The sequence below is a fragment of the Lacerta agilis genome, chromosome 2, assembly GCF_009819535.1.
Source record: "Lacerta agilis isolate rLacAgi1 chromosome 2, rLacAgi1.pri, whole genome shotgun sequence".
In the NCBI taxonomy this organism is placed as follows: domain Eukaryota; kingdom Metazoa; phylum Chordata; class Lepidosauria; order Squamata; family Lacertidae; genus Lacerta; species Lacerta agilis.
In genome coordinates, this window is record NC_046313.1 from 97,744,944 (window position 1) to 97,771,645 (window position 26,702).

The 26,702-nt window shown below is 43.3% G+C and overlaps 1 protein-coding gene across 1 annotated transcript in view; it reads left to right on the forward strand.

Moving 5' to 3' along the window:
• The window catches only part of CADPS (calcium dependent secretion activator), a 337,985-nt gene that overhangs the window by 105,521 nt on the left and 205,762 nt on the right, over positions 1-26,702 (forward strand). Inside the window, 3 exon segments of the mRNA XM_033141314.1 lie at positions 9,619-9,699; positions 18,320-18,556; positions 24,215-24,336. Coding sequence (XP_032997205.1) covers positions 9,619-9,699; positions 18,320-18,556; positions 24,215-24,336 — 440 coding nt within the window.

Consider the following 26,702-nt stretch of genomic DNA (forward strand, 5'->3'; position numbering starts at 1 on the left):
TTCCAATTCAACAATGCAGTTTAATAGTACAGTGGTTTAGTTCTGTTCTTCTTCTGGTTTGGGGTTGATAGCTTACTAGATATTATAACTGCCAGACCACAGTTCCCATTATAAATGATCTTAAAGGTAAAGGGACCCCTGACCATTAGGTCCATTCGTGTCCGACTGTGGGGTTGCAGCACTCATCTCACGTTACTGGCCGAGGGAGCCGGCGTACAGCTTCTGGGTCATGTGGCCAGCATGACTAAGCTGCTTCTGGTGAACCAGAACAGCGCACGGAAATGCCGTTTACCATCCAGCTGGAGCAGTACCTATTTATCTACTTGCACTTTGACATGCTTTCGAACTACTAGGTGGGCAGGAGCAGGGACCAAGCAACGGGAGCTCACCCCGTCACGGGTATTCGAACCACCGACCTTCTGATCAGCAAGCCCTAGGCTCTGTGGTTTAACCCACAGCGTCACCCACGTCCCTCTAAATAAATAAATGATCTTACACGTACGTTATAGCCATGATGGTGGTTGTTTGCTGCCCTGGTTGGAGGCAGTAATTACTCTGAATACCAGTTGCTGGGTGCCACAGGACGGGAGATGAGCGGTGCTCATCTCACTTCAGTCTGAGGGAGCTGGTGTTTGTCCACAGACAGCTTTCCGGGTCATGTGGCCAGCATGACTAAGCCGCTTCTGGTGAACCAGAGCAGCACACAGAAATGCCGTTTACCTTCCCGCCACAGTGGTACCTATTTATCTACTTGCACTGGCATGCTTTCAAACTGCTAGGTTGGCAGGAGCTGGGACAGAGCAACAGGAGCTCACCCCGTCACAAGGATTCAAACTGGTGAGCTTCCGATCAGTAAGCCCAAGAGGCTCAGTGGTTTAGACCACAGCACCACCCGCGTCCCACAAGATGTTGGACTAGATGGTAGTTGGCTATGGAATTCACTCCCAGAAGATGTATGATGGCCTCCAGCTCGGATGACTTTAAAAAGGGATTAGAATAATTAGTGCAGGATGAAGTTACCAATGGCTGATAGCCATAGTGGTGATATACTGTCTCCAGCACCAGAGGCACTAAGACTCTGAATATGCTGAAGAACATGTTGCCCTCATGTCCTGTGTGTGAGCTTGTCAGATCATTTTCAGATCTCTTTAGAATTTCGGCTAGCGTGCCGTTTTTGTATCATACCATTGTGAAGTGCTTGAGACTGATGTGTATGTGTTTTTCTTCCAGTAAACATTTCTCCAGTGCTCTGCAACCACCCCGGTTCTCCATGCTTCCAGATCTTGGGGGGGGGGGACGTGCAAAGTTGGATTTAATGGAAGCATAGACACCCGGGAAGGCTGCAGGTTGCAGACCGCTGGTGAAATTATTTGTAGAATGTAGGAAAGGACACACACACACACACACAGCCCTCAGTTGCTTGAAAAGTAACTTAAGTACAACAAAAATCCTGCACCCCACCCATGAGAATTTCACCAATTTTTTCTCTCCCCTTTGATAATTTTTAATACAATTTCATTTCTCATTAAATGATGGAGAATGGTGTTTTTTAAAAAATAATAATAATAATAATAATCAGTATTAGGCTTGATAGGCCTTCGTTTTGATGCACCAGGGCTCTTCTAACCTAAAGTCTCCAGTGACATTGAGCACTGAAGCTTATGGTTCTCATTGTTCTAACTCTGAGGTCAATTTGTGCTGCACATCTTGATGGGAGATATTGTTCTCCAGTATGGGTACTGTCCTGTAAGCACAGTTAGACAGATCCACGCACACATTCATACACAAATACCACATGCTTCTAAATGCCGGTGCTGTCTCAAGTGTTTGGGATACAGGAAGGTTACAAATATGAATGAATGAATACATAGTTTTCCTACAGTAAATGCACAAAACACTCTCCAAGTAAACAGAGTTGCAAGTAATATCCAGAACTTGACACTTATTTGATTGCACGATGTGTGTGTGTGTGTGTGGCAGAGCCAAATTTATTTATAGTAATAAAGCTGTTTTGCCCTTTGCTATTAGCATTCAGAAAAGGTGGACCAATTGCCTGAAGCTTTGGGAATATGTTTATTATAGTACACCCAGGCACAGGCCTGAAATCTCTGAACTGTGAAATAAGATTTCAGTAACGAAGGGAAGAAGCCCTGGCTCTTACCAATTTGTCTCCTCTTTCTCATAGCTTTTGCTTATTTTTGTACTTCAGGCTTTGATCGTTAAATAGATGAAGGAGGAGGGTGCTTGCTGGTATAATAAAGAAAATTTAATAGTAACAGCAGGTTGCAGCCTCTTTGCCAGCACCAACAATGCACATCCATATGAGCGAATGGCTTCATTTATTATAAATAGTCAGCTTCTGCATAGCTATGTGGAAAATTATCTGTGTCGTGGAAAGCTTTACCTGCTGGTTTCTGCAGGTCAAGCTGTTGTTAAAGGCACAGGATTAAGGAAGGCTGCAAGGTTTCTGGTCAGGTGACAATCCTAATGAAATCGGGTCTGATGAATGATTTTTTTGCATATGAGTATTAATACTTACACACACACCCCACGGGTGCAACTCCCAAACCGCCTCCCAGCAGCCCTTCCACACGAGCAGCCGCCGCATGGGACAGCAAAGGGGTGCTGGGTGGCAGCTTGGGAGTCCGGGCAGACTGTGCATGTCCTCAGCAGCCTGGGTGAACTGCGTATGTCCGCAGGCTGCTGCAGACATACACAGTCCTTCCGGACTCCCAAGCTGCCGCCCGGCACCCCTTCCAAGAGGTGGCTGCTCACACGGAAGGGCTGCCGGGCGGCGGCTTGGGAGAAGAAGAAGAAGAGTTTGGATTTGATATCCCGCTTTATCACTACCCGAAGGAGTATCAAAGCGGCTAACATTCTCCTTTCCCTTCCTCCCCCGCAACAAACACTCTGTGAGGTGAGTGGGGCTGAGAGACTTCAAAGAAGTGTGACTAGCACAAGGTCACCCAGCAGCTGCATGTGGAGGAGCGGAGACACGAACCCGGTTCCCCAGATTATAAGTCTACCGCTCTTAACCACTACACCACACTGGGAGTCACACTCGTGCGCGGGGGGGGGGGTGGCACAGAGTGTCACCCTCCCCAGGCTGGAACCCTGGGCGCCACACCCCCAACGCCACACCCTCGCCACGCCACTGCGGCCCTGCAAACTGAGGTTAAAATAAGCCTTGCCAAATAAACATGTTCATTACTTGTTAATCAAGCTGATAGCCGTTAAAACCAATTAAAACTTCCAGCCACACTGGATATAATAATATGTACAGTATAATATAATTGCCCGTCCTCAATATGGCCATAATTCCATAATTCCAAGATAAGAAATATGTTCAGTGTGTGCCTGCAAGATAGAAATCTATTTTCTTTTCTTTCTGTCTCTAATGCTGTTATCTGCCTCAGGCTCTTAGACAGGGCAGGCCACATATTCCTGCCATCAAATCTAGCCAAATAATAGTGATGCAGCTGAAATTTGAGATTAGTTCGTAAGTCAAATCTAATATGTTTGTAATTCTCATTGCATAAAAAGGCCTGACTTCAATCCAATAAACTTTAATATTTTCATAGCTAAAGCTCAGATGGATTGTAAGTTCATTTATATGGTCTGTGCCTGTGTGGTCAGCGTAATGGGGACACAAACTGCAAAGGGGGGGGGGCTCTGCAAATTATGCAAAAAAAAGCATAAAGTATCAGAGGTAGCCAATGTAACTGATAGAAATAGCAATATAAGACAACCAGGGATTTTTTCAGCCAGAGCTCGCTGGAACTCAGTTCCAGCACTTCTCAGGTGGGTTGTTGTTGTTGTTGTTGTTCAGTCGTTCAGTCGTGTCTGACTCTTCGTGACCCCATAGACCAGAGCACGCCAGGCACCCCTATCCTCCACTGCCTCCCGCAGTTTGGCCAAACTCATACCAGTCGCTTCGAGAACACTGTCCAACCATCTCATCCTCTGTTGTCCCCTTCTCCTTGTGCCCTCCATCTTTCCCAACATCAGGGTCTTTTCCAGGCAGTCTTCTCTACTCATGAGGTGGCCAAAGTACTGGAGCCTCAACTTCAGGATCTGCCCTTCCAGTGAGCACTCAGGGCTGATTTCTTTAAGGATGGATAAGTTTGATCTTTTTGCAGTCCATGGGACTCTCAAGAGTCTCCTCCAGCACCATAATAAATGGTGGGTACCATTGCTATTTTGGGGAGAACAAGGGAGGCATTCATGGTGAGTTCTGGCACCTCTTTTTCTGGAAAAATAGCACTGACTACAATGATTGTACATAGAAGCACAAATGAACTGGACACGTACTGTGACATATGTGAAATAGAGTCACACAGCAGCCAAAGATAAACTGAAGCTTCATCTAGGAAGAGTTGCTTCCCATAATTTGACATCCCTGTGGCACTTTCTGTTGACTTTATCCCATTGACCTTATCTGTGGTTTCTGTATGATATGTGGGCAGCCACCTTTTTTATGCGCAGCTCCTGGAAACAACATTACGTGACCACAAAGCACCACTTCCAGTGACATTTCTGACCCGGTTTTCAAAGCTTTGCGGCAGGAGAAGCTTCTACCTCAGAGAGGCTCTTACCTTAAAAAAAAAGGAGAATATAGAAGAATATGTTTTAGAGCTCTTTTACAGTAAATTTAACTACAAACGTACTTCAGAATCTCATAATAATGGAGAGCTTTTGACCTTAGCAATTCTTGACATTAAATTTATAACTTGGTCATAATTCACATAATTGTGAATTATGGTGGGATCAGTTCACCCATCAAATCTAGGCAAGTTTGCTGCAGATTTTTTTTTGGGGGGGGGAGACTAACCTTGTTTTACTAAGCTTCATTTCCTTGGCGTCTTTTCCTGAGTCATCTAGACTTAATGTGAGAACTGCATTGCCTGCTGAGGTTCTGAAAGCAGCTACAGTGTCTGGGCTTTTTTCTGATAGAAAACAAATCTGGCTGGAACATGTGTCTCATAGGCCATGTGTATGGATCTTGAATCAGAGGTGACACTATTCTGAAAAGTAGCCCTAATGTTATTTTGGAACATGCTTTCAGGCCATTAGTTCAAGACACAGATGCAATCTTTGAGTTACCATAAAAAGTGTGTCAATGCTTGATGTCCTGCTTTCCTTCAGAAGCAGATATGTCATTGCCAGCAGCTGTAGGAGATGTCCTTGCAAACCCGAGATCAGTGTCCCTGTGGTCCACTAAATCACGGAGGGCCAAGGCATCTGTTGTCTGAGCACTGACCTGAGGATGCTGGTTTGGAACTAACATCTCCATACAAATGATTGGTCCTCATTTTCTGGAGATTGTTCTTTGAAAATGCCTGCAAAATGAAAGGTGCTATGGTAGTAAGGAAAGCAAGAGGACATATTTCAAGCAAAACAGCACCCTTCCCTTCCAAATATAGCCTGCAAGTTTATTTTGGGCAGTGCAGTTAACCTCAATTAAAAGAGCTCAGAATAACAAGCTTTTGAATTACCAAAGAAAGCACCATGACTGTAGGAATATCCTTCACTTAACTGAAATACAGAGGCAGTAGACAGCAATAAGTCTTTTCAATGCAGTACGTTTCCGAGCACAATTCAAAGTGTTGGTGCTGACCTTTAAAGCCCTAAACGGCCTCGGTCATGTATACCCGAAGGAGCGTCTCCACCCCTATCGTTCAGCCCGGACACTGAAATCCAGTGCCAGACACTGAAATCTGGCGGTTCCCTCATTGCGAGAAGTGAGGTTACAGGGAACCAGACAGAGGGGCTTCTCGGTAGTGGTGCCTGCCCTGTGGAACAGCCTCCCATCAGATGTTAAGGAAATAAACAACTGACTTTTAGAGGACATCTGAAGGCAGCCCTGTTTAGGGGAATTTTTAATATTTAATGCTGTATTGTTTTTAACACTTGATTGGGAGCCGCCCAGAGTGGCTGGGGAAAATCAGCCAGATGGGCGGGGTATAAATAATAAATTATTATTATATATTATTATAGATAGGAATGTCTATGTAGTGCATTCTTACACAGGGGACAATAGTGCGGTGACAGAGAGGGGTTGCTACTTCTGCTAAACAAGGACCTGATAGCAGTTCTCGCTGAGAGCAGAATAGGTCCCTTCCCACATTTCAACATCCTTTGCCTTGGAATGAGAGGTTTTCCAGGAGCAGCCAGGAACTCGCCCATGTGTGCAGAAACGCGACCTGAGTTTACGAATACTGTTTACTGCAACACCTGCCTGTGCGCTTGTGTAAAGAAGCAGCTGGTGCAGCTTGCAGGTTCAGCAATGCGTTGATGGATAGATGGCATAGCCTAATACATTCAGGGAACTATAACCTAAGCGCTCATGGCTAGTCAGATTGGGAATTGAAACCGTAATGGTTCCTGCGGCTGTAACTTTCCAGACTGCACTGCACTGCACCAAGCAAGCGTTTGCTGTATGGAGCAATTTGTCTCCCGAGAAGGATAAAATATAGGGCGGTATTTACAGCAACCCCAAGCCGGCTTATAAAAGTGTTTTATGGAGAACTGTCACCAAAGATAGTGCTACTGTACACAAAGCGCTCCGGGAGATATTTTCTTTTCCCCTCTCTCTCTCTTCCTCTCCCATAGCTAGAAGGGATCGCTGAGAGCTTCGGCATTTGCAAAGTCTGAGGGGAGAGGAGGTGAACTGATCAATAATTAAGATAAAATACACGGAAGGTTTCTGGCAATGATAGGCTGAGAATACTCTACTACGGTGTAAGCTCAATTGAACACTTACTTCTGAGCAAGCATGTGCAGTAGGACTACACTGAAAGTTACTTGGGAAAGTGGTGCATTTTCTCTGCAGTCAATAGGTGATATAATAAGAAGAACCTTGCACAGGGGTGGAAAAGGAGGGACCTCAAAAGGAACATCATGCCTGAACTTTCAGAAAGTAGACATTATCTTTCTTTTTTTCTAATCGCCTTCTTTATTTCTGTTACCAGATAAAAACATTCCAATATCTAACAAATTTCCTTGACCATCAAATGACCACTGTTTCTGTTATGTGTTTAGTTTCAGTAGCATCTTTAAGTTTCATGTTGTACTTCATGGTTGTTTTTTTTAAAAAAATTGATTTTCTCATATTATATTGCACTACACACGTATTACAACCACCACCCTTTCCCCCCATATCTTTATATATCGTCAATCAATCATATTTATTCTTTTCTCCCTCCTCCCACTTCCCTCTGCCCCAACTCGATTTCCTTCCCATTATATTAGTTACAGTAATCTTTGCATTCTATAATCTTCCCGAATTTTCTATGTATTCTTATTTTCTATCTTTACAAATTTTTCTTCTATCGGATGCTTCATATTTTAATCTAGGCATATTAGCATATCTTTTTTGAGCAATACTTTACCATATAATCATCAAAACATTTCCACTCCTTTTAAAATTTTTGATTCGACTGATTTCTAATAATGGCCATTAATTTTGCCAAAACTAAATATTCATTTAATTTACAAATCCATTCCTCCTTTGTGGGTATAGTTTGTGATTTCCATTTAGTAGCTATCACTACTCTACCAGCTGTACTTGCATATAGGAAAATTCTTCCCCCGGTGGTATCTCTTCATCTAACAGTCCAAGAAGCTATGCCTCTGGTTTCTTTGTTAATGATATTCTCAACATCTTCCTTAATTCTTCATGTGCTACTGTCCAGAACTTAATTTCCTCACACCTCCACCACATATGTATTGTTGTTCCTATTTCTCCACCACATCTCAAACAGAGGTTGGATTTCAATTTGTATATCTTGGCCATTATCAGCTTTCTGTGCCTTTAATAAAAAAGTTCATGGGGGTGTGCATTTAAGCAATGATGTCCTTTCAGCAGTCAAACTTTCTTTCTCTGTATAAAAGGCATAACTGGCATTTGATAGTGAAGAATGGCAGCAGCTGTCTTGGGAAAGTAAAGTAAGGTATCAGTTCTTCTCGCAGAAGCAAAAAAAGATGTTAATGGTAATAATCTGGTTGGATGGTTTGCAAGCACACACACAAACACACACTCACACAAACAAAACATGGTTATAATCTGGATATTTCTAGGCAAGGCACAGAGCAATTCATGCAGTCAAAGGTAAAAAGCTGGGCATCCCTGTACCTAGTAAGCTTTGGATCCTCACTTGAGAGTATTTTCAATTAAGGTTCCTCTTAGGAGCAAGACATAGAACAATCCCAGTAAAATGAATGGAGGTAGTACTGCGGGGCGGGGGGGGTGAACTAAATGAGTGAAAAATGAAATAAAAAGTGGTTTTTAGTCAGTATCTCTATTTCCCTCCTCTTTTTTATTAAAGTTTTCTTGGTTTACAAAGGTACGTGCAATGTCTCTTTTTTCAAGTTACATTTTCCATAGGTCAGTTTCATTTGTTGAGACATTAGGGTTACATTAGGAAGAAAAGGGGGGAAGAGGTGGAGGGGGCCGTGGTGGGTGGGGATGGGGTGGGGTCGGGAGGCAATGTTTCTATTTTACTTAATGTATGTGTGGGGGGTTTTGTGTCAGCGTCGCTTGTGCGGGTTCTCTTTACTATTCACTTGTGTTCCTTTGGTGGTGAGAGAAGTTGAACAACAAGAAGACGACGACAATGACAACACATAATGGCATTTATGAAGGAAGACATTTTGGGGAGATGGTACAAATCCTTGGAGTTTCTGACACTAGATGCCTTTCTCTTTACAGTTAAATACTGCAAGAAAGGGTAAATGCAGATACAGAGGGATAAAGCAATGTGTCTGATAGATCGTGCAACAGGCTGCAAATGACTACACAGCATCATTAGTAGTGCAGAAAACTTTGAAAAGTGCTATGTCTATATTTTATTTATGCTTGCTTCTCATCTTCTGGCATCTTACAAAGTAGATAGATAGATAGATAGATAGATAGATAGATAGATGATAGATAGATAGATAGATAGATGATAGATGATAGATGATAGAGATAGATAGATGATAGATAGATAGATAGATAGATAGATAGATAGATAGATAGATGATAGATAGATAGATAGATGATAGATAGATAGATAGATAGATAGATGATAGATAGATAGATAGATAGATAGATGATAGATGATAGAGATAGATAGATGATAGATAGATAGATAGATAGATAGATGATAGAGATAGATAGATGATAGATAGATAGATAGATAGATAGATGATAGATAGATAGATAGATAGATGATAGATGATAGAGATAGATAGATGATAGATAGATAGATAGATAGATAGATGATAGATAGATAGATAGATGATAGATGATAGAGATAGATAGATGATAGATAGATAGATAGATAGATAGATAGATAGATAGATAGATAGATGATAGATAGATAGATAGATAGATAGATAAATAGATAGAAAGATTGATAAATAGATAAATAGATAGATAGATAGATGATAGATAGATAGATAGATGATTGATAAATAGAAAGATAGACAGAGAGATAGATAGACAGAGAGATAGATAGATAGGCAAGCAGGCAGGCAGGCATGCTGTAATGCTATTTCTTCCAACACTGGCTGCTTTCCCCACCTTTCATTATTGCTATAACAGTATTAACTATTTGGTTTTGTTTTTTTGTGCAGCTGGACAATCCAGACGAACAAGCAGCACAAATTAGGCGGGAGCTCGATGGACGTCTCCAAATGGCAGATCAGATCGCCAAGGTAACAACAACCCCAACAAAGTCTGGCACTGGGAGATGCCTGGGATTGAGTCTGGGCCCTTTTGCCTGCAAAGCCTAGACTCTGATACTGAGCTGTGATCCTCCCCTCCCCCCCCCAGGGCACTGCCAAATCCTGAGCTACTGAGCTCGTTTTGGGGGAGGATCAGGAAACCCCTGAAAGGTTTGATAGGGAGGGGTCACCAGCTGCTGTGTCACATCACTCTTGTTATTCTTCTGGGAGAGAGAGAAATTGGAATCTGAGTCCCAGCCTTCCCATCTGCAAGAACAAATATGATGTAGTGTTTTCCTTACAAGCCCAGATATATCCTTAGTGCTTTTGACAGCCCGTGCAGCTAAATATATTACCAATTCCAGGCCCCTCCAGTTCATTACTGAGAAGCGCAGATGCACAACAAGTCCCTCCAGAGTAAACCACAAATCCCTGTAGGGTAAATGCCTCACTCATTGTTTACGTACCAGCATTTGCCGGGCTTCTTTGAGGAATCTCAAAAAAAGATAGGGCTTTTCCAGGGCGATTTCTCAGCAAAGCAATCATGAGGCACCCAACTGAGCTTGTGTATTATGAATGGTTGTTGTGCTTCGTTGTTTACCGCCAGCGTTTGGAGGAACACCATTCGCTTCCCCTGTTTGCCCTTGCATTGTGCATTCTGCTTTTCAAAGTCATTATCACAGCAGGCAGGAATTCCAAAAAAAATATTAAAGACCACTTTAAAGATATGGACAAATGAGGTAGACCAAAATGGATACTTGCAAAAATTAACAGCGGAAACCATATATTCATTCTTTCCCCACCCCTGCTTAAAGTGGAAGGTTTGCCCTCTTTCTCCTTGAGTACAGTATTGCTCCGTATTTATTAAGTAACTGTGTAATACCAAAAAGCAGGTTGAAAGAATACTGCGTTCCAGCTTGGTAACACACTGGTGGTAATTTGGTTTGTTTATCTTACTGCTTAACCATACTTTTATGTGAATACTAATAAGATAACAGGAAAAAATATGCACATTAATTAATCTTTATAAACAGGAATACAATGTGGGCATTCTGAAAGGGGCGCTGAAAAATTCTAATTAGATACAAGTTGTCACCTAAGTCAGGGAGCTTTCCAATCCAGCAACTCTTCAGAACAATGAATGCTCAACTCCCAGGTTGAAGGTACTTGAAATGTCCCTTTGTCTCAGGCTAGGAGCATCAGTCCTTGACATGACATATGTCATGGGCTTGGATGTGAGAACCTCAAGTTCAAATTTCACAGGCTGACCTTGGGCAAATCATTATCAGTTTCGCTGTTAAGCTTTTACTAGATATGGTTGTGGCTAAATTGATAAAGAGGAAAGGTTTCTGAAGCTTTGAACTTGGAATGGGAAGCTCCTTGTTAATTTGCCTGATAGAAAAGCTTTTTTTTTTTTAAGAGAAGGGTTTATTTTTTTTTAATGCTAAAGCATTTTACTAATCCTTGAATTCTGCCTCCAGTGAATGTTGGCAGAGTATATTTATCCAACTTGCTTAAGGGCATTTTCCTAAGAGAACTATAGCTCTATTTTTTTATTGCCAGGAGTCCTTTTTATGAACAGACTTTTTATGTCATTAGTGTCTTTTATGTCTTAAGTCAGAAGACATTTCACAAAGATCATCTTCAGAAGTTTGATCTTTAAAACCCGTTCCAGAACTGAACTTTGTGAAGCTTCTGATTGCTGAAACTCACAGTACAAATCATCAGACGCAAAGACATGATTGGAGAATGATACCCAAGTGATGCATTCAATCACACCAGCCTTCCCCAGCCTGGTGCCCTTCAGATGGTGTTGGGCTATGTAAACTCCCATCGTCTCTGGCCATTGGCCATGCTGGATGGGGCCAATGGGAACTGTGCTCTGACAATATATGGAGGGCCGAGTTGCCACAAGGACTATGCATAGGCACTGGGCGCATTTATGAGATTTGAGTCCTAGCAAAATTGTGGGGTTCTAATGCTCACTCTGTTTGCTCAGGACAGAGCATATTTCAAAGAGCATGCCATGCCTACTTCACAGCACAGATGCCACACATGTGAATCGTGGCACTCTGCTACAGATTCTGCTTCCCCGCATAGCATCACAGGTTACATTTTAGAGTTAACTGAAAGTAATTAGCTGGCAAGGATGGTTTCATGTCAGCTTTTCCCACTGGGTATTTTGAATTCAGCAAGCTAGGTACTTAATTGTTATGTTGGTAACCAGGATAACACTGGTATTCTGCCTCTCATTGCATGCATGTGTGCAATGGTAGAGGCCTGACTGGAAAGCTCAAAGCCCGCCACCACTACACAAGAGATGGATTGAAGAAATATTTATTTATTTATACATACATACATACATACATACATACCCCAGCCACTCTGGGCGGCTTCCAACAAAAGATAAAAAATACATTAAAACATCAGTCATTAAAAACTTCCCTAAACAGGGCTGCCTTCAGATGTCTTCTAAATGTCAGGTAGTTGTTTGTTTTTTTGACATCTGATAGGAGGGCGTCCCACAGGGTGGGTGCCACTACCGAGAAGGCCCTCTGCCTGGTTCCCTGTAACTTGGCTTCTCACAGTTAGGGAACCGCCAGACGGCCCCTCAGCGCTGGAGCTCAGTGTCCGGGTTGAATGATGGGGGTGGAGACACTCCTTCAGGTATACTGGGAAATATGAATTGGCCCCGCTCTGTAGCTTGACCAATCATGACTAGGAGTGGCTAGGAGCTAGGTGGAGTCATAGGTCTAAAAAAAAAAAGTGTTGACTTGCTGGCCAGCTTCCCTTGACTTGAAATGTTTGTTTTGGGCTTCTCCAAAGTATGTAAAGACAATAAGCGGGCAGGGGAAACACTGGCCCAGAGTGGCGCCCATCTGAGAGGTGCTAGAACTGTGCTCCAGCTGGGGGGGAAAGCACTGGTTGTGTCTATTATTTCAGTGTGTCTACTCTAAGAGAGGCTGCCATTGGATATAACCAATTATAGCCAAAGGAGTGAAGGAGAGCCAGACTCTTCCTGCTGCACGCACATAGGATGAACTGTGTTGATTAAATAGGAAGCCTCCCTGAATGGGACATCCTCTGGTAGACTATGTAGCAACCCTATATGTTAGGTTCTATATGTAACACTGTCAATGAAATCCACAAAAGAGCTGCAGAAGTCATAGGAACATAGGAAGCTGTTGTACGCCAAATCAGATTGATGGCCCATCTAAGTGTGACTGGCAATGGCTCTCCAGGGTTTAAGACAGGCACTTTCCCCTTGTCTATCTGGATATGGTGGAGATTAAACCTGTGTCCATTGGCATGCATTCTACTACTCAGCTACAGTCTCTCCCCCATGGTTTATCATGTTTAGTTTGATCACAGAACGAGAGACAGCACTGCCCAGAAAAGTGAAAGGGATGGATGGGTAACCAGATTTGAAATTCTCTGCTAGTTGTTGGTAATGAATAGTAATAATAATAATTTTTATTTATTTATTTATTTATTTATACCCCACCCATCTGGCTGGGCTTCCCATAGCTGGACCTGATTTACTTGTTTGAGCAATGCTTATGAAAGTGCCTTACAAGGCTAATAAGCATCAAAAGTCTATTTAAAAAAGAAGGCTTGGGGACAATGATCTGATCATAAAACTTTTTAGCTAACAGCAGATGAGCGTAATAGTTTGCTATCCAGCGTTTCCTGCCTCAAAATGCCATAAAGGGACATGAATTCATATCAGCTGCTGAAAAGTTCCCAGAGATAAAGGACATTCATTTGCTGAGCAGCCTTTTAATGAGAAACTCCTTCTGTGGCATTCCTGTTATATATGGCACTTTCTCATGGTGCCCAATGGAGACATTTTTGGTTACATGCTGCCCATTGTCTCTTCATTAAAGGGTAAATTCACTGGCAACAAGTAATTAATCTTCAGGCCCAGGGCAAGGATGCAAAAGTCAAATACTTATTAATATAAAGTGTGTTAATAACTCAAGGTGAAAATTGGGCAGGGCATAAAATGACGTGGTTGTACAGGCTGAGAGGTGAGTGGAATGACTTGTGCAACTGGTTTCAATACATGTTAATATGCTGACCGATTTGTAAACTCCATGTGATAACAGGATTGGGCTTGCCAATCAGAAGGTCAACGGTTCGAACCCCTGCGACGGGGTGAGCTCCCATTGCTCTGTCCCAGTTCCTGCCAACCTAGCAGTTCGAAAGCATGCCAGTGCAAGTAGATAAATAGGTACCGCTCCGGCGGGAAGGTAAACAGCGTTTCTGTGCACTCTGGCTTCTGTCACGGTGTTCCGTTGCACCAGAACTGGTTTAGTCGTGCTGGCCACATGACCCGGAAAGCTGTCTGTGGACAAACGCCAGCCCCCTCGGCCTGAAAGTGAGATGAGTGCCACAACCCTGTAGTCGCCTTTGACGGCACTTAACCGTCCAGGGGTCCTTGACCTTTTTTACCTTTACCCAGTGGCAGAGGCAGGAGCTCTTCATGAAGCATTTCAGGGAGCCCTTGTAGCCCAGCATTCCCCAACCAGGTGCCTCCCAGATGTTTTGGACTGCAGCTTCCACCATCCCTGACAATTGGCCGTGCTCACTGGGGCTCACAGAAGTTGAGTGGGGAGGGATGATGTAGGGGGAAAATCAGGTACTGCTCTTAGGTTAGAGACTAGCTTCCTTGGAGCAAAAGATTATACCCTCAAGACTGGAGCATCTGAAGCATATCTCCCTGTTCCTGTTGCTGCAACATCTGCAGTGAGTTTGGGATTGCACAAGCCCCCCAGCAGCAGAGTCAACCCTCTTGCTGGTGTAGCCCCAACCTCACCCCATTAGTTGCACCGGCCTCTTCCCATTTGTAATGCAACATGAGTTAGTTCACACTTTGTCTGCACAGGTGAAAAGGAGGTCAGGGCTCTTGCACCTCTAATAACAGGAGAGAAGAGGGAATTTCAGCAGATGAAACTTGAATGACAAGCTACATCTGCCAAAATTTCATCCTCTGGACAGGAGTTCTGTTCTCTTTCTCACCTGGCAGCCCTGGCTATGCCTTTAAATTGCATTGTTAGTGAGCAGGAACCAGCAAGAAGCTTCGAGAACAATGATTAATAAGTGCACTTGATTGGTCAGCATATGCTTGTGGAAGAAATTGTTCACATCTCACGTTGGCCAAGCCATCTGCAAATTAAGCCATGGTTCAGAAGTTGAGGTGAACATATTGTCCTCACACAGCCCTGATGAATCCAATGAGTGGCAACTTCCGAGTTCGGTAGCTTTTCACAAAATGCCCCCATTTCTCAACCAGTAATTGCGGCCCTACTAAAGAGGTCAGTAGTTATTCTATAGTAGAATAATCTCTCTTCAGCAGGCAGTAAGATCTTGCCTACTTCTCCAAGGCAACCTCCAACCAGGGGCGTAGCTGGGTAAATTGGTACCCGGGGGCAAAATATTTTTTGTCAAACCCCCCCCCCCCCAGGCATGGGAAGGTCAGGTGGTAACCGGTGCGGAAAATTTCTTGTCAACCCCCCCATTGATCCCCCCCCCGCAAAAATGGTTTTACGTTATTTCATATTTTCTTACAAAGGAATAATAAGTAAAAATTAAAAAACCCTTTTATTTATATCCCACCCTCCCCGGCCAAAGTCGGGCTCAGGATGTCTAACATCAGATACATAACATTGGTATAAAATCAAACAATAATTAAATTACCTCCTAAAAACATCTCAAAGTCTAATTAGATGGCTTTCCACAGGGTTAGGGTTGGGAACAGTAAGTGTTCTCTGAACTGAAATTTCAGCCTTCATGACATAGGAAAACAGCCAAGTGAACAGCTATTTTGGTGGAGGAGGGTCAAGATATTAACCGATATGCATGAAATTTCATATATAGCTATATAATCCCTAGTATAGTAAGATAAGACCTTCGGAGCAGGCATTTTCAAAAAATAATGTTCCTTGATAATTTGTCACCCCCTCCATTATGGAACCCAGGGCGGCCCGCCCCCGCCACCTTGCTACGCCCCTGCCTCCAACCTAAGTAAACTTGCAGCGTAACAAGCACTAGACCTCATATGCTTGACAGAAACGTCTAGCATTCTGTAAATCTTTTAGCAAACTAAGCTAGAAATGTTTTTACTTTAGGTCACACACAGAGGCGTACCAAGCCGCTTAGCTGCCGGGGGCGGCAAGCCAAGGGGCACTCCCCCAGGACGGGACCTCGCTCCATAGCGTATGCGTCATGACGCATGTGCTACAGAACGCAGCCCGGGCGGACTGTACATGTCTGCAGCAGCCTGGGCAGACTCCCAAGCCACCGCCCGGCAGCCCTTCCGCGCGAGCAGCCACCACATGGAAGGAACGGAAAAGGGGTGCCGGGCAGCGGCTTGGCAGTCTGGGCAGACTGTGCATGTCCTCAGCAGCCTGGGCGGACTGCGCACGTCCGCACATGTGCAGGCTGTGCAGGCTGCTGCAGACATGCGCAGTCCACCTGGACTCCCAAGCTGCCGCCCGGCACCCCCTCTGTGCAGCGGCTGCTCGCGCGCAAAGGCTGCCAGGTGGCGGCTTGGGAGTCATACTCATGGGGGCGTGGCGCAGACTGTCACCCTCCCCAGGCTGGAACCTGGGGTGCCCTGCCCCCTATGCCCCACCCTTGCTACGCCACTGGTCACACAGATGCCAAGTAGGTACAAACATAAAATGATATGAATCCAGAACCATGTCGCATGAGCCACTGTGGAAGCAAGGAGCTGCTTCTGAGACCAGTTCTTCCACTCCCCTGGAGTTTACTTTAGAGTCTCTTTGTTAAGTCCTAGTTACCTCCTTCTCCTTGTTTATCTATTAGAGCCACCATTAGCCTGTGAAAAGCATAATAAGATTATCAACTCAGAGTGTTAAAAACACTGGGGAGATTTCTGAGAGTCATATCCAAATCCTAGATTAAACTCTTAAGGACAGTGGAGGACTTTGCTAGACCTGGCATGGGAGGGTCATCTTGTCAAGTATGTTAAGCATTTGGGAGAGTATAAGGGCAGAGCAACTTTCCCAAGGTGGCCATTTTAATCCACTGAACACCTAAGTCCTTCATAGTTTTGGCTACCCTTGCTCCCGCTTTTTCTACCATCCCCTGAAATAGGCGCACAGAGCTTGCCCATATTTTCCCATTTACTGAAATCAGACCTCTCAAGGTACAGGCAGGGCCTAGACGTTGCAATCCGCTGCCAGAAGAGATACGTGTTGGCCAGCCTTTCTACGGTGTGGTCTATGCATGCAGCAACATGAGATGAGAGGCTAGACTGCAACACTTCAGGCTCCAGTTGAAGGGTCACATTTCTGAATGCTCTCCAGTGTTAAAAACTCCTTGCAAGCAGGCACAGGATTAGGCTAGAACTTTTCTCCCCGATATGCCAGTTTTCTATCTGCAGGAGTTCTTTTTTTTTTTTTTACTATTGTATTTTTTTTTACTGAAGAGTGATATCCCTTCCATGTGGTCAGGTGCCACACTCCCTTCTAATACCGCAGCATTCTGTCGCTTCATTCTAACAAGGTCTCTTGGCAGCTGAAGGCATTCCATGATGCTATTAATGGTTGAAGGCAGTGGAAGTCTTCATCAGTGGCTACTAACTGGCGCCTTTGTTTTGCCTCCACAGCTAGGTGCAATGAATGCCTCTGAAAACCAGCTGCTGGGAATTGCAAGTGGGGAGACGGGATGTTGCCCTCAGGTCCCACTTGCAGTCTTTCCATAGGCATTTGGTTGGCCACTAAGATTTTAGACTAGAGGGGCCTTTGGCCTGACCCAGCAGGGCTTTTCTTGTGCTCATTCTTACTTCAAGAGTCTTTATCAGCTAAATACCAACTGGGATGTTAACATGATTCTTCTTCTTCTGTTTTTATTACTGGTAGATTGCATTTTTATGACTTTTCCATGGGTGCACCTAGATTATCTTGCCCTGTGAACAGACAGTTCCTTCCCTTGCTGTTTTGTTCTGCCAAAGATATTTTTGTTCCAGCAGACTATCACTGTGCTGAAGCAGACAATTATTATGTTTTATGGCTGGCTTTAAACGCTGACTCTGTCTCTTTTCATTGGTTAGCCCATATTATTATTATTATTATTATTATTATTATTATTATTCTATGAAGTTGTGTTTTCAATGTTGTAAGCTACCCTGAGTGGTGCATTTATGCTAGAAAGCATAGGATAGAAATGTTTGCTTGGATGAATTCCTGTTTTCACCTTTATTTAATATCAAGATTTATATGCCCTGCTTAATATATCAAAAGAGGTATATAAGTGATTTAAATAAAATGGTACAAAATATTCAATAAAAATTGTGATAGGAACAGATATCAAAAACAGCAGAAATAATAAAATTATCAAAATGTAGATAAAATCAAGCTTCAAAACCAGTTATGCACTTCTTAGTAGGCTTGCTTGCATACCATTCCCCACCCCCACCCCAAATCTGTATATCAGTAATGCCTGCCTAATTAATACAATTTTGGTATAACATAAACAGTGCTTTGGGTATATTTTATTGAACGACAATTAATATAATTATAAATGCATGCTAACATGATGCTGTTGATTGTGCCCTAATTTTACTTTTGTCTTTCAATCATAGGAGCGCAAATTTCCTAAATTTGTATCCAAAGAAATGGAAAACATGTACATTGAGGAACTGAAGTCTTCGGTCAATTTGCTAATGGCAAACCTGGAAAGCATGCCAGTGTCCAAAGGTGGCTCCGAGTTTAAGTTACAAAAACTAAAACGAAGCCACAACACCTCCATCATCGACTTGGGAGAAGAAAATGAAAACCAGCTCTCAAAGTCAGACGTTGTGTTGTCTTTTTCCCTGGAGGTAAAATGTACAGCATTTCTACGGATCAATTAGGCATGTTGGCAATATTCATGCAAGTTAACAACAGCAAAAGAAAGTCTCGACAATCACTGTTTAGCTAATCAGAGCTTAGAAGAAAAGCTTTGTGGGCAGAGGTCAGCAAAACAGAAACCAGGCCCCTAATACTTGAGCAAAGAAAGGGGGGGGGGACTAACCAACAACAAACAGAAATCCCTTTAACATCCCTTTTGATTTGTTCTTTCAGGTTCCATGCAGCCTTGTTAGTGCAGTCTGTTAGAAGAATGTGTACATGCTAAGCCAATTACCTAAATTAAAAATTGCTCGCTTATCTAAAAATATCCCATTCAGGACACCGGGGGTGGCTTCAAAAGCTGTCGATGGACAGTTATCATTCTGAATCAATAACCCCCTTTTTCACATCTGGATTTCCATAGAGCAGGGGTAGCCCACGTGGTGCCACTCAGGTGTTACAGACTACAATTCTCATCATGCTCAGCCAGCATGGCCAACAATCAGGAGTTATAGTCTACAGCCTATGGAGCTTCCCCTTCCATAGGACTTTAGCAACACTTCAGTGCTCACTGTCTTGGGACAGCCTAAGGCTCCTTTTCCCTGCATAAGGAATTCTGCATTTGCTTCTCCTGCCCATTAAAAATCCTTGTGCAAGGCAAAATAAATGAGAACTAAATGCTACAAAGTGAAAAAGATAGCCCGGTGCTGAGTTGCATAGTCCTTAACCTATAGTTCAGCACATTGGTGTCAATCAATTTGATGTGCTTTTTGTGTTTGCCAACAGCAGCAGCCAGTGGTGGGAAACTGTGCACTCTAATGGTGTCAAGACATGGAATTTGTTGAAAAAGGAGAAAAGGAACATGACTTTTTAATATAATAGCCCCTTATTTGTTGTAATGACTATATGTGGGAATGTTACAGGTATCTGAGGAAGTGTGCATGCACACGAAAGTTCATACCAAGAACAAACTTAGTTGGTCTCTAAGGTGCTACTGGAAGGAATTTTTTATTTTATTTTGTTTTGTATATGTGGGAATGTTCAGGGAGGCAGGAGGGGATATATTGTCTATTAATATCCTTCCTAACTTGTGCTAGCAAGTTCTATAACTTAGCAGAGTTTACATTCCTCTTTTAAACGCACAGCAGACAGCTGGTTGCAGGCTTGCTTAAGCCTCTCAGCATTAGATTCCTGGTAAGTTCCCTTATATCCCTCCTAAAAGAATAAACACGCCACAATCTTGGGTAAAGTATATAAAAGACGTTGACTCACATCATCAGTTCACAGTTGGATCCCTGAAGGCAGACTTAGTTACAAAGTATATACATGTGGATCTATCCCATATGGAGATAGTCCCAGTGTCCTCTGTTGGCTGAGAGCCAACAGAGCATTTCTAGCTAAATGCTGCTGCACCAGCGATGGAGGAAGTCAATGAGAGAGAGAGGGTGTTGTGTGCCTTGTCCTTTAGTTACCTGTACAGGTAAGGTCACACCCACCTCTAGTCACATGCAGAGGAAGTATGTCCCAGCCAGAAGGAAACAGGAAGTTTTCGACTGGCTGGACCAAACATTCCCTCACATGTCCACTGTGGGGATGATTAGGGAGGCAGGAGAGGATATATATTATTTAATAATATCCTTCCAAACTTGCGCTGGCAAGTTCCATACTCTAGCAGAGTTCCAAACACCTCCCTTTTTAGATTACGCAGTGATCAGCTTGTTGCTGACTCATCTGAGTCTTACTATTGAAGATTCCTTCCTGATAAAATCCCTTGCCTTTCCCTCTTAAAAAGAATAAACACAAGAATCTGATTAACTTTAATATAAAAAATAGTTTACTCACAGATTCATTCAGGTTCACAGACATATCCCTGAAGGCAGGCTTAGGTTACATAACAACTAGAACTTTTCCATAGAGAAGTTAGTCCCAAGAGACTGCAACTAAGCAGTCACTTCTCCAAACACACAGCAACATACAAAATGGAGAAGACACACTGATCAGAACATGGAGGCCATGTGCGCCTTCATGCTAGTACAGCAGACCACACCCTCTTCAAGTCACATATCTACTGTGACTTGGTACCTGAAAGCTCATACCAATAACAAACTTAGTTGGTCTCTAAGGTGCTACTGGAAGGGATTTTTTTTATTTTGTTTCTACTGTAGGAATGTTGTACTTGACTGCAGTTTCACATCCCACATCCACTCTAGGAAAACAAGGAGTGTTGTACTTGACTGCTACTTATGTATCACATCCCACAATATAAAGGCGTAATTCAATCCTTACCTGAACAGTGTGGGTGCTTCTAAGATTTGGTTGCTTCCCATGCTAGTCTAGTAACTCAGGAAGGAAAGCAATTGCATGGGCGGCCAGACTCTAGTTGTTATTCCCTACATCAGCATTGCTCATGCTATGGGAAATGACCACATGAATCAGTCTGCCCACACAATTTTTTTCCTTTCGAATATTAGCAGCAGCATGGTAAGAAGCCCTGCTACGGAAGCTCCCGCATTATTCAAGTGTCATATTAATGGGACCATATGCATAGGAACATAGGGTGCTGCCGTGTGCTGCGCAATTACATTGGCTGGCAGTAGCTCTTCATGGTTTCAGATGAGGGACACTCCCAGCCCTGCCTGGAAATGCCGGGGATTGAACCTGGAACCTTTGGTGTGCAAAGCAGATGCTCTACCACTGATCTACAGGCCTTCCCCAACCTGAAAAAAAGTTATTTGTTTGCATTCCGTATATGTTTCCCCCATCTCTTCATTTCAGTCGACAGCAAACTTTGCTGTGCATATTGCGGGGGGGGGGGAGAGAGATGTTGATTTGTTTGGATCAAAAATAGATCTTCTGGGAGGAGGTATTTTAATATTCATTAGAGTTGTTTCACAGCTTTTTTATATACTGGTGTCTGAATTACTAAATCTTCTTTCCCTGTGTTCTTTGCATTTGATCATTGCTAATTAGAGGTGTCACCTACGTTTTGCAGGAAACGTAGTTGTGCAATTTATCTTCACACATATACTTTGAAATGTATGGTTCACCTGAATTGAATAGTAATTGTGTGTTCTTTGCAGTGTAACCTGAAGGGTGGTCTCATAGTCAAGGATGGTTAAGTTACTCTACTCACACAGCTCTCTGACATGCTCCAGCTTCTTTCGAAAAACAGTCACACAAAAATCCATTAACCCAGATCGATAGACACAAGCAGACATCCGTTGCCTGGCAGTACTCATTCATGAACCCACATGCATGTTAGCCTCTCTTCCTGAACTGCCCTTGCCTCCGTGCCTTAGGGTGCAAAACCAGTATGATGCCCTGCTACTCCAACGCCGAATGCAACATCTTCACTTGGGTTATACAACACTGTGCCCAGTTCCCAGTGAAGGTGCTGCTGATTGTTCCACTACTTAATTGTGGAGTTTGGCTTTGAAAGCAGAAAGCACCATTGGGGTGCTGAAGCAGATATAGAGGACTTTTCTTCACTGCTTTTTCTGTATGTAATTTGGTGCTGGTAAGGGGCAGGGACTGCAAGAAGATCAAACCTATCCATTCTTAAAGGAATTAGCCCTGAGTGCTCACTAGAAGGACAGATCCTGAAGTTGAGGCTCCAGTACTTTGGCCACCTCATGAGAAGAGAAGACTCCCTAGAAAAGACCCTGATGTTGGGAAAGATGGAGGGCACAAGGAGAAGGGGACGACAGAGGATGAGATGGTTGGACAGTGTTCTCGAAGCGACTAGCATGAGTTTGGCCAAACTGCGAGAGGCAGTGAAGGATAGGCGTGCCTGGCGTGCTCTGGTCCATGGGGTCACGAAGAGTCGGACACGACTGAACGACTGAACAACAACAACAACAAAGGGGCAGGGAGGAGATGGCGGCATCAGCACATGCCACAGGCAGAGATGAGACACATCACAGCCATATGCTTATAGAACTATAGTTCTGTGTCCAGTGACTCATGCCCCACACCCATGCCCCAATAGCCAGTTGTGACTTTAAGAGAATTGTATCCTAAATCCATGTGTGGTGATCAGTCAGAACTTAAGCAAAAGCCAAACTATTCATTGAAACCTTGAGTGATGCAGTGAGACATTGGGAAATGGCTTTTGACTGCACACTTGCTATTAGAGGGCACGTCTGGGTGGTCAGCAAAGGGATTGTCAGGAAGATATAATGTGAAGGCATTGCACCATGCAGTTTTGGACAATCCACATGACCATGGAGCCTGCAACAGCTGCTTGAAGTTCCTGAACACATGAACTTCCTGCCTGTCACTAGCCAGTCATGTTCAGCCTGCCAAAAAAAAGATTAAGGGTGTGGGTGGCAGCAGCTGTTGCGTGCTTAGACCTTTTAACCATTCCCTAGAAATAAATTCACACATGACTCAGATATTTGGTTTGGTTTTTGGCAGAATTTAGGCCACAACTTTATTGATTACAATCAAGTGAGTGGTTGCATAGGCTGTGATTCGACTAGCTCCCTGCACCCTTGCAGGCAGCGCTGACCCAGAGCTCTATCGTAGGTCAGCCAAGGGTGAACACCAGGGATAGCTGAAAGCTGGAGCTCTAGTCAGCCACCCTGAAGTCTCCCAGACTCGGGCATGGGCACAACCCCTCTCAGGGTTGACCAAACCATTGCGTCCGTGGATTCCTTTACCTGAATACCCTTCACAGAGGGATGGCAAGAGCGTTCTCCCATCCCTATCACTTGAACCAGAGCCTATCCACAACCTTACAAGTTGTGATGATTTGCTACGCAGCAGGCAAAACCCAAGTGGCAACAGCCAATCAGCCAAGTGGGGAAAATTCCTGCCGTGCCCCTGTCCCAATGACAAGCGACACACAACAGCATAGCAAGGTCAAGCGCAAGCCCTAAATATAGGGAGGGGTGGGCTGGTGTTCCGATGCACTAGCCCCAAGAGGAAGCTCAGCTTAAATGGGCTTAAATAGGTCCCTTGATGCCCTTCCTTGCGTCCCATTGGCCCTATTGCTACCAGCATTGAGGGTCCCATCCACAACACAGGGTCTGGTTGCCAGGTCGCACCGCAACACGTGCCCTCTGTGAGGGAGGACCTGATTTGCATACAACTTTCTGGGCATGGGCAGAGAGCCAAGTTGAAAAGGAATTTCAACTAGCAGTGATTGTGTGAATCGACTCCACACCATCAACCCATCTTCCCACACCTTGAACTGCCTGGCCACTAGAAGCAGGATACCTCGTGATCTGATTGTTCAAATCCTCTGTCCCCATCTTTCTTTCTTTCTTTCTTTCTTTCTTTCTTTTAAAAAAGAAACAATTCTCCCACATTTAAGAACTTAGAGATAATTCATTTTAATTAATGTTTTGGGGTTTTGTTTGCTGACTTTCAGTAATTCATCAATTCACAATTAATCAATGTATAGCTGTTGTTTCTTCCGTGTATAAAATTTTCATTACTTCACTTACCTATTTTTGACACGTCCAGCCTCTTAGGTCTGTCCCCTACATTCCTCATCAGTAGATTCTCAGGCTCGCACTCTCTCGGAAATGTCATAAACGATAACTGAAGCAGCATAGAAATGTCTTGAAAACATTGTTTCCAGACCTGATTACTGAGTGCAGAACGTCATCCAGGGTGGTTTTCTTCTTTTTTTCTTTTAATAGGTTGTCATCATGGAAGTCCAAGGTCTCAAATCCTTAGCACCCAACCGCATTGTATATTGCACGATGGAAGTGGAGGGGGGAGAAAAGCTACAGACGGATCAAGCCGAAGCATCAAAGCCAACGTAAGTTTTAATTTACCTCCGTTTTCTTTCTCCAGCCTAGCAGGAAAAACACATAGTGAGTTCTCTTCTTCCTTCTGCACAAGGGCATGGGAAATGTCTGGTCTTCCAGATGCTTCTGGGAAATGATTCCCATCTTCCCTTCCTGTTAGCCATGATGGTGATGATGATGGCATTTGCGGAAATACACCTTTCCATATGAGATCATCTCTGGACCATGAATTAAGCCATGAGTCAGTAAGGACTTGTGGCATTTTCTTTCGTCCTGTTGAATGTCACCGAGACATATCATAAGCACTTAATTTTAAGTATAAGCTGGTTTGATTTACTGAAATGAAAACCAGCAGACTAAAAAGGAGCACAAAGTCTTGCTGATTCTATATTCTGTTCTGTAAGGAAGCTTGTTTCAGTGTTACCTGAACATTCCCATGTATGGTGTAACATGTGGCTATTTCTTCCAGCCTCTTTCGGTACTCTAGGTTGGTTTAAAGTGCCTTTTGTAGATATGGGAGCCACTTGTCCGCTCATGTGCTGAGAGATATGTGGAAATTCAGTCAAGAATCCATCTTATTCAGTATGTAGCCAGATGGAACCGCTGGAACTTTCAGGCAGCTTCCACAAATCTGTGGGAAGAGCCTTCCCTTTGGCAGGGAGTCATATAGTGATTGAAAATCTCCAACTTTCCCTTTGATGGGCTCAAGAGCCATGGTTCCAAGGATCTCCATCACAGGGAGATAATGCCATTATATGGAGACAGCATGTAAAATACTACTCCACGATATGGATGTGAGTATTGCAAACATAATGGTTCCAAACAGAGTCAGAAGCTTGGGGAGAGGGAACTGCCTTTTAAACAATTATGTTTTCTCTCCAGAACTGAATTCTTAGAAAGTAAATGGCAATTTCTCGGTCACCCTTTTTCTGTGCCCTCCCTGAGTATTCATCTGGGAATCACAAAATGCATGCAATCGTAATACAAAAGCTAAAAATCACCTTTCCCTCCTAAATCTTATGACTAAGCCTTCTTGTGACAGCTACCGGTACCTGTTTGATCAGGCTTACATTACATTTACCCCCATTTAATTACATTTTACATTTAATAACTTTAAACTGAATACACACCCACACCTACATAGATGTGCCTAGGCACGGGACAATTACAGGAAAAGGCACCAAGTGGTGTTCCTTTTTTTGTCAGAAATAAATAAATATATACATTAAGATGACCACTTCTTGAAAATGTTTTTTTAAAAATAAATCTGTATAATAGAAGTGGCCAGATAGTCTTCTAGATTCAGCTTTCATGATGCAGTTTTGATCTCTCTCTCTCTCGCTCTCTCGCTCTCTCTCTCTCTCTCTATATATATATTCTGAAAGTACAAGCAGCAAGCCATTATTGTTGCAATATCCAGGGATGTTCTATCTTTACCAATGTCCCCAAACAGATGCTCTGATCCACTGTAAATCTGTCAGGCTGCTTACATGTATTGCAAAGCCTAATGAGCAGTTTCCAACTTGGCCATTCTCTTTCAGTATCAGATTTTACCATCGTTCCCTTTCCCTTCTCTAATATACCAGGTGCAGGTATATTTTAAACAACAACCTCAGAGTCCTTCACCTAAATCCTAGTTGTCATTTAGGCTGTCATTCAATAGCGCATCTGTCTAGAGAAGCTTTTAAGCCACTGCTGTTCCTTGTGCATCCTGATTTGCTTTAGTACTGCCACTGAAAGGTGCAAAAATATGGAATGTGCATTGAATATTAAGTTTCCAGGAATTCAAAGTCCTTCTGTGGGGGGAAAATGTGATATACTTGAATAATTATTTGTTTTGCAATGAGAAATTTATGTTGCTTTCAGGCTGACTTCAACTAACATTGTGTATTCTTGTGATAGAGGTGTCCTCATTTGGTTATTCATTCATTCACTCATTCATTCATTAAATTTCTATCCCATTCTTCCTCTCAAAGGCAGCAAAACTTTCACGCCAATCTATCTTGCTATATTTAATTCTTTTGTACCCCGGTGCTATATGAAAGCTTAAAATACACATGTTTATTCACTGAATCACAGCAGCTTGCTGGTTCTGTGGGGTGGGGAAAGAGAACACTACAAATCCCATTTGATAGCTCAAATATAGAGCTGCTACATTCAGGCACAGATCGTAAAACACCACTAAAAATTGTTCCACATTCCGAATCGGCCAAATATAGATTTTTTGAGGGTGGAGAGTTGGGGGTTCAAAGCAGCACCAATTTCCTTACGGCCCTCATAAGATATCCGTGATGTATTCCGTCACCTCTCCTTCACTAAACACATTTTATTGCCTTTATTTCTTCCCCTGTCAGTCAAATGTCTGAGACTGGCAGTG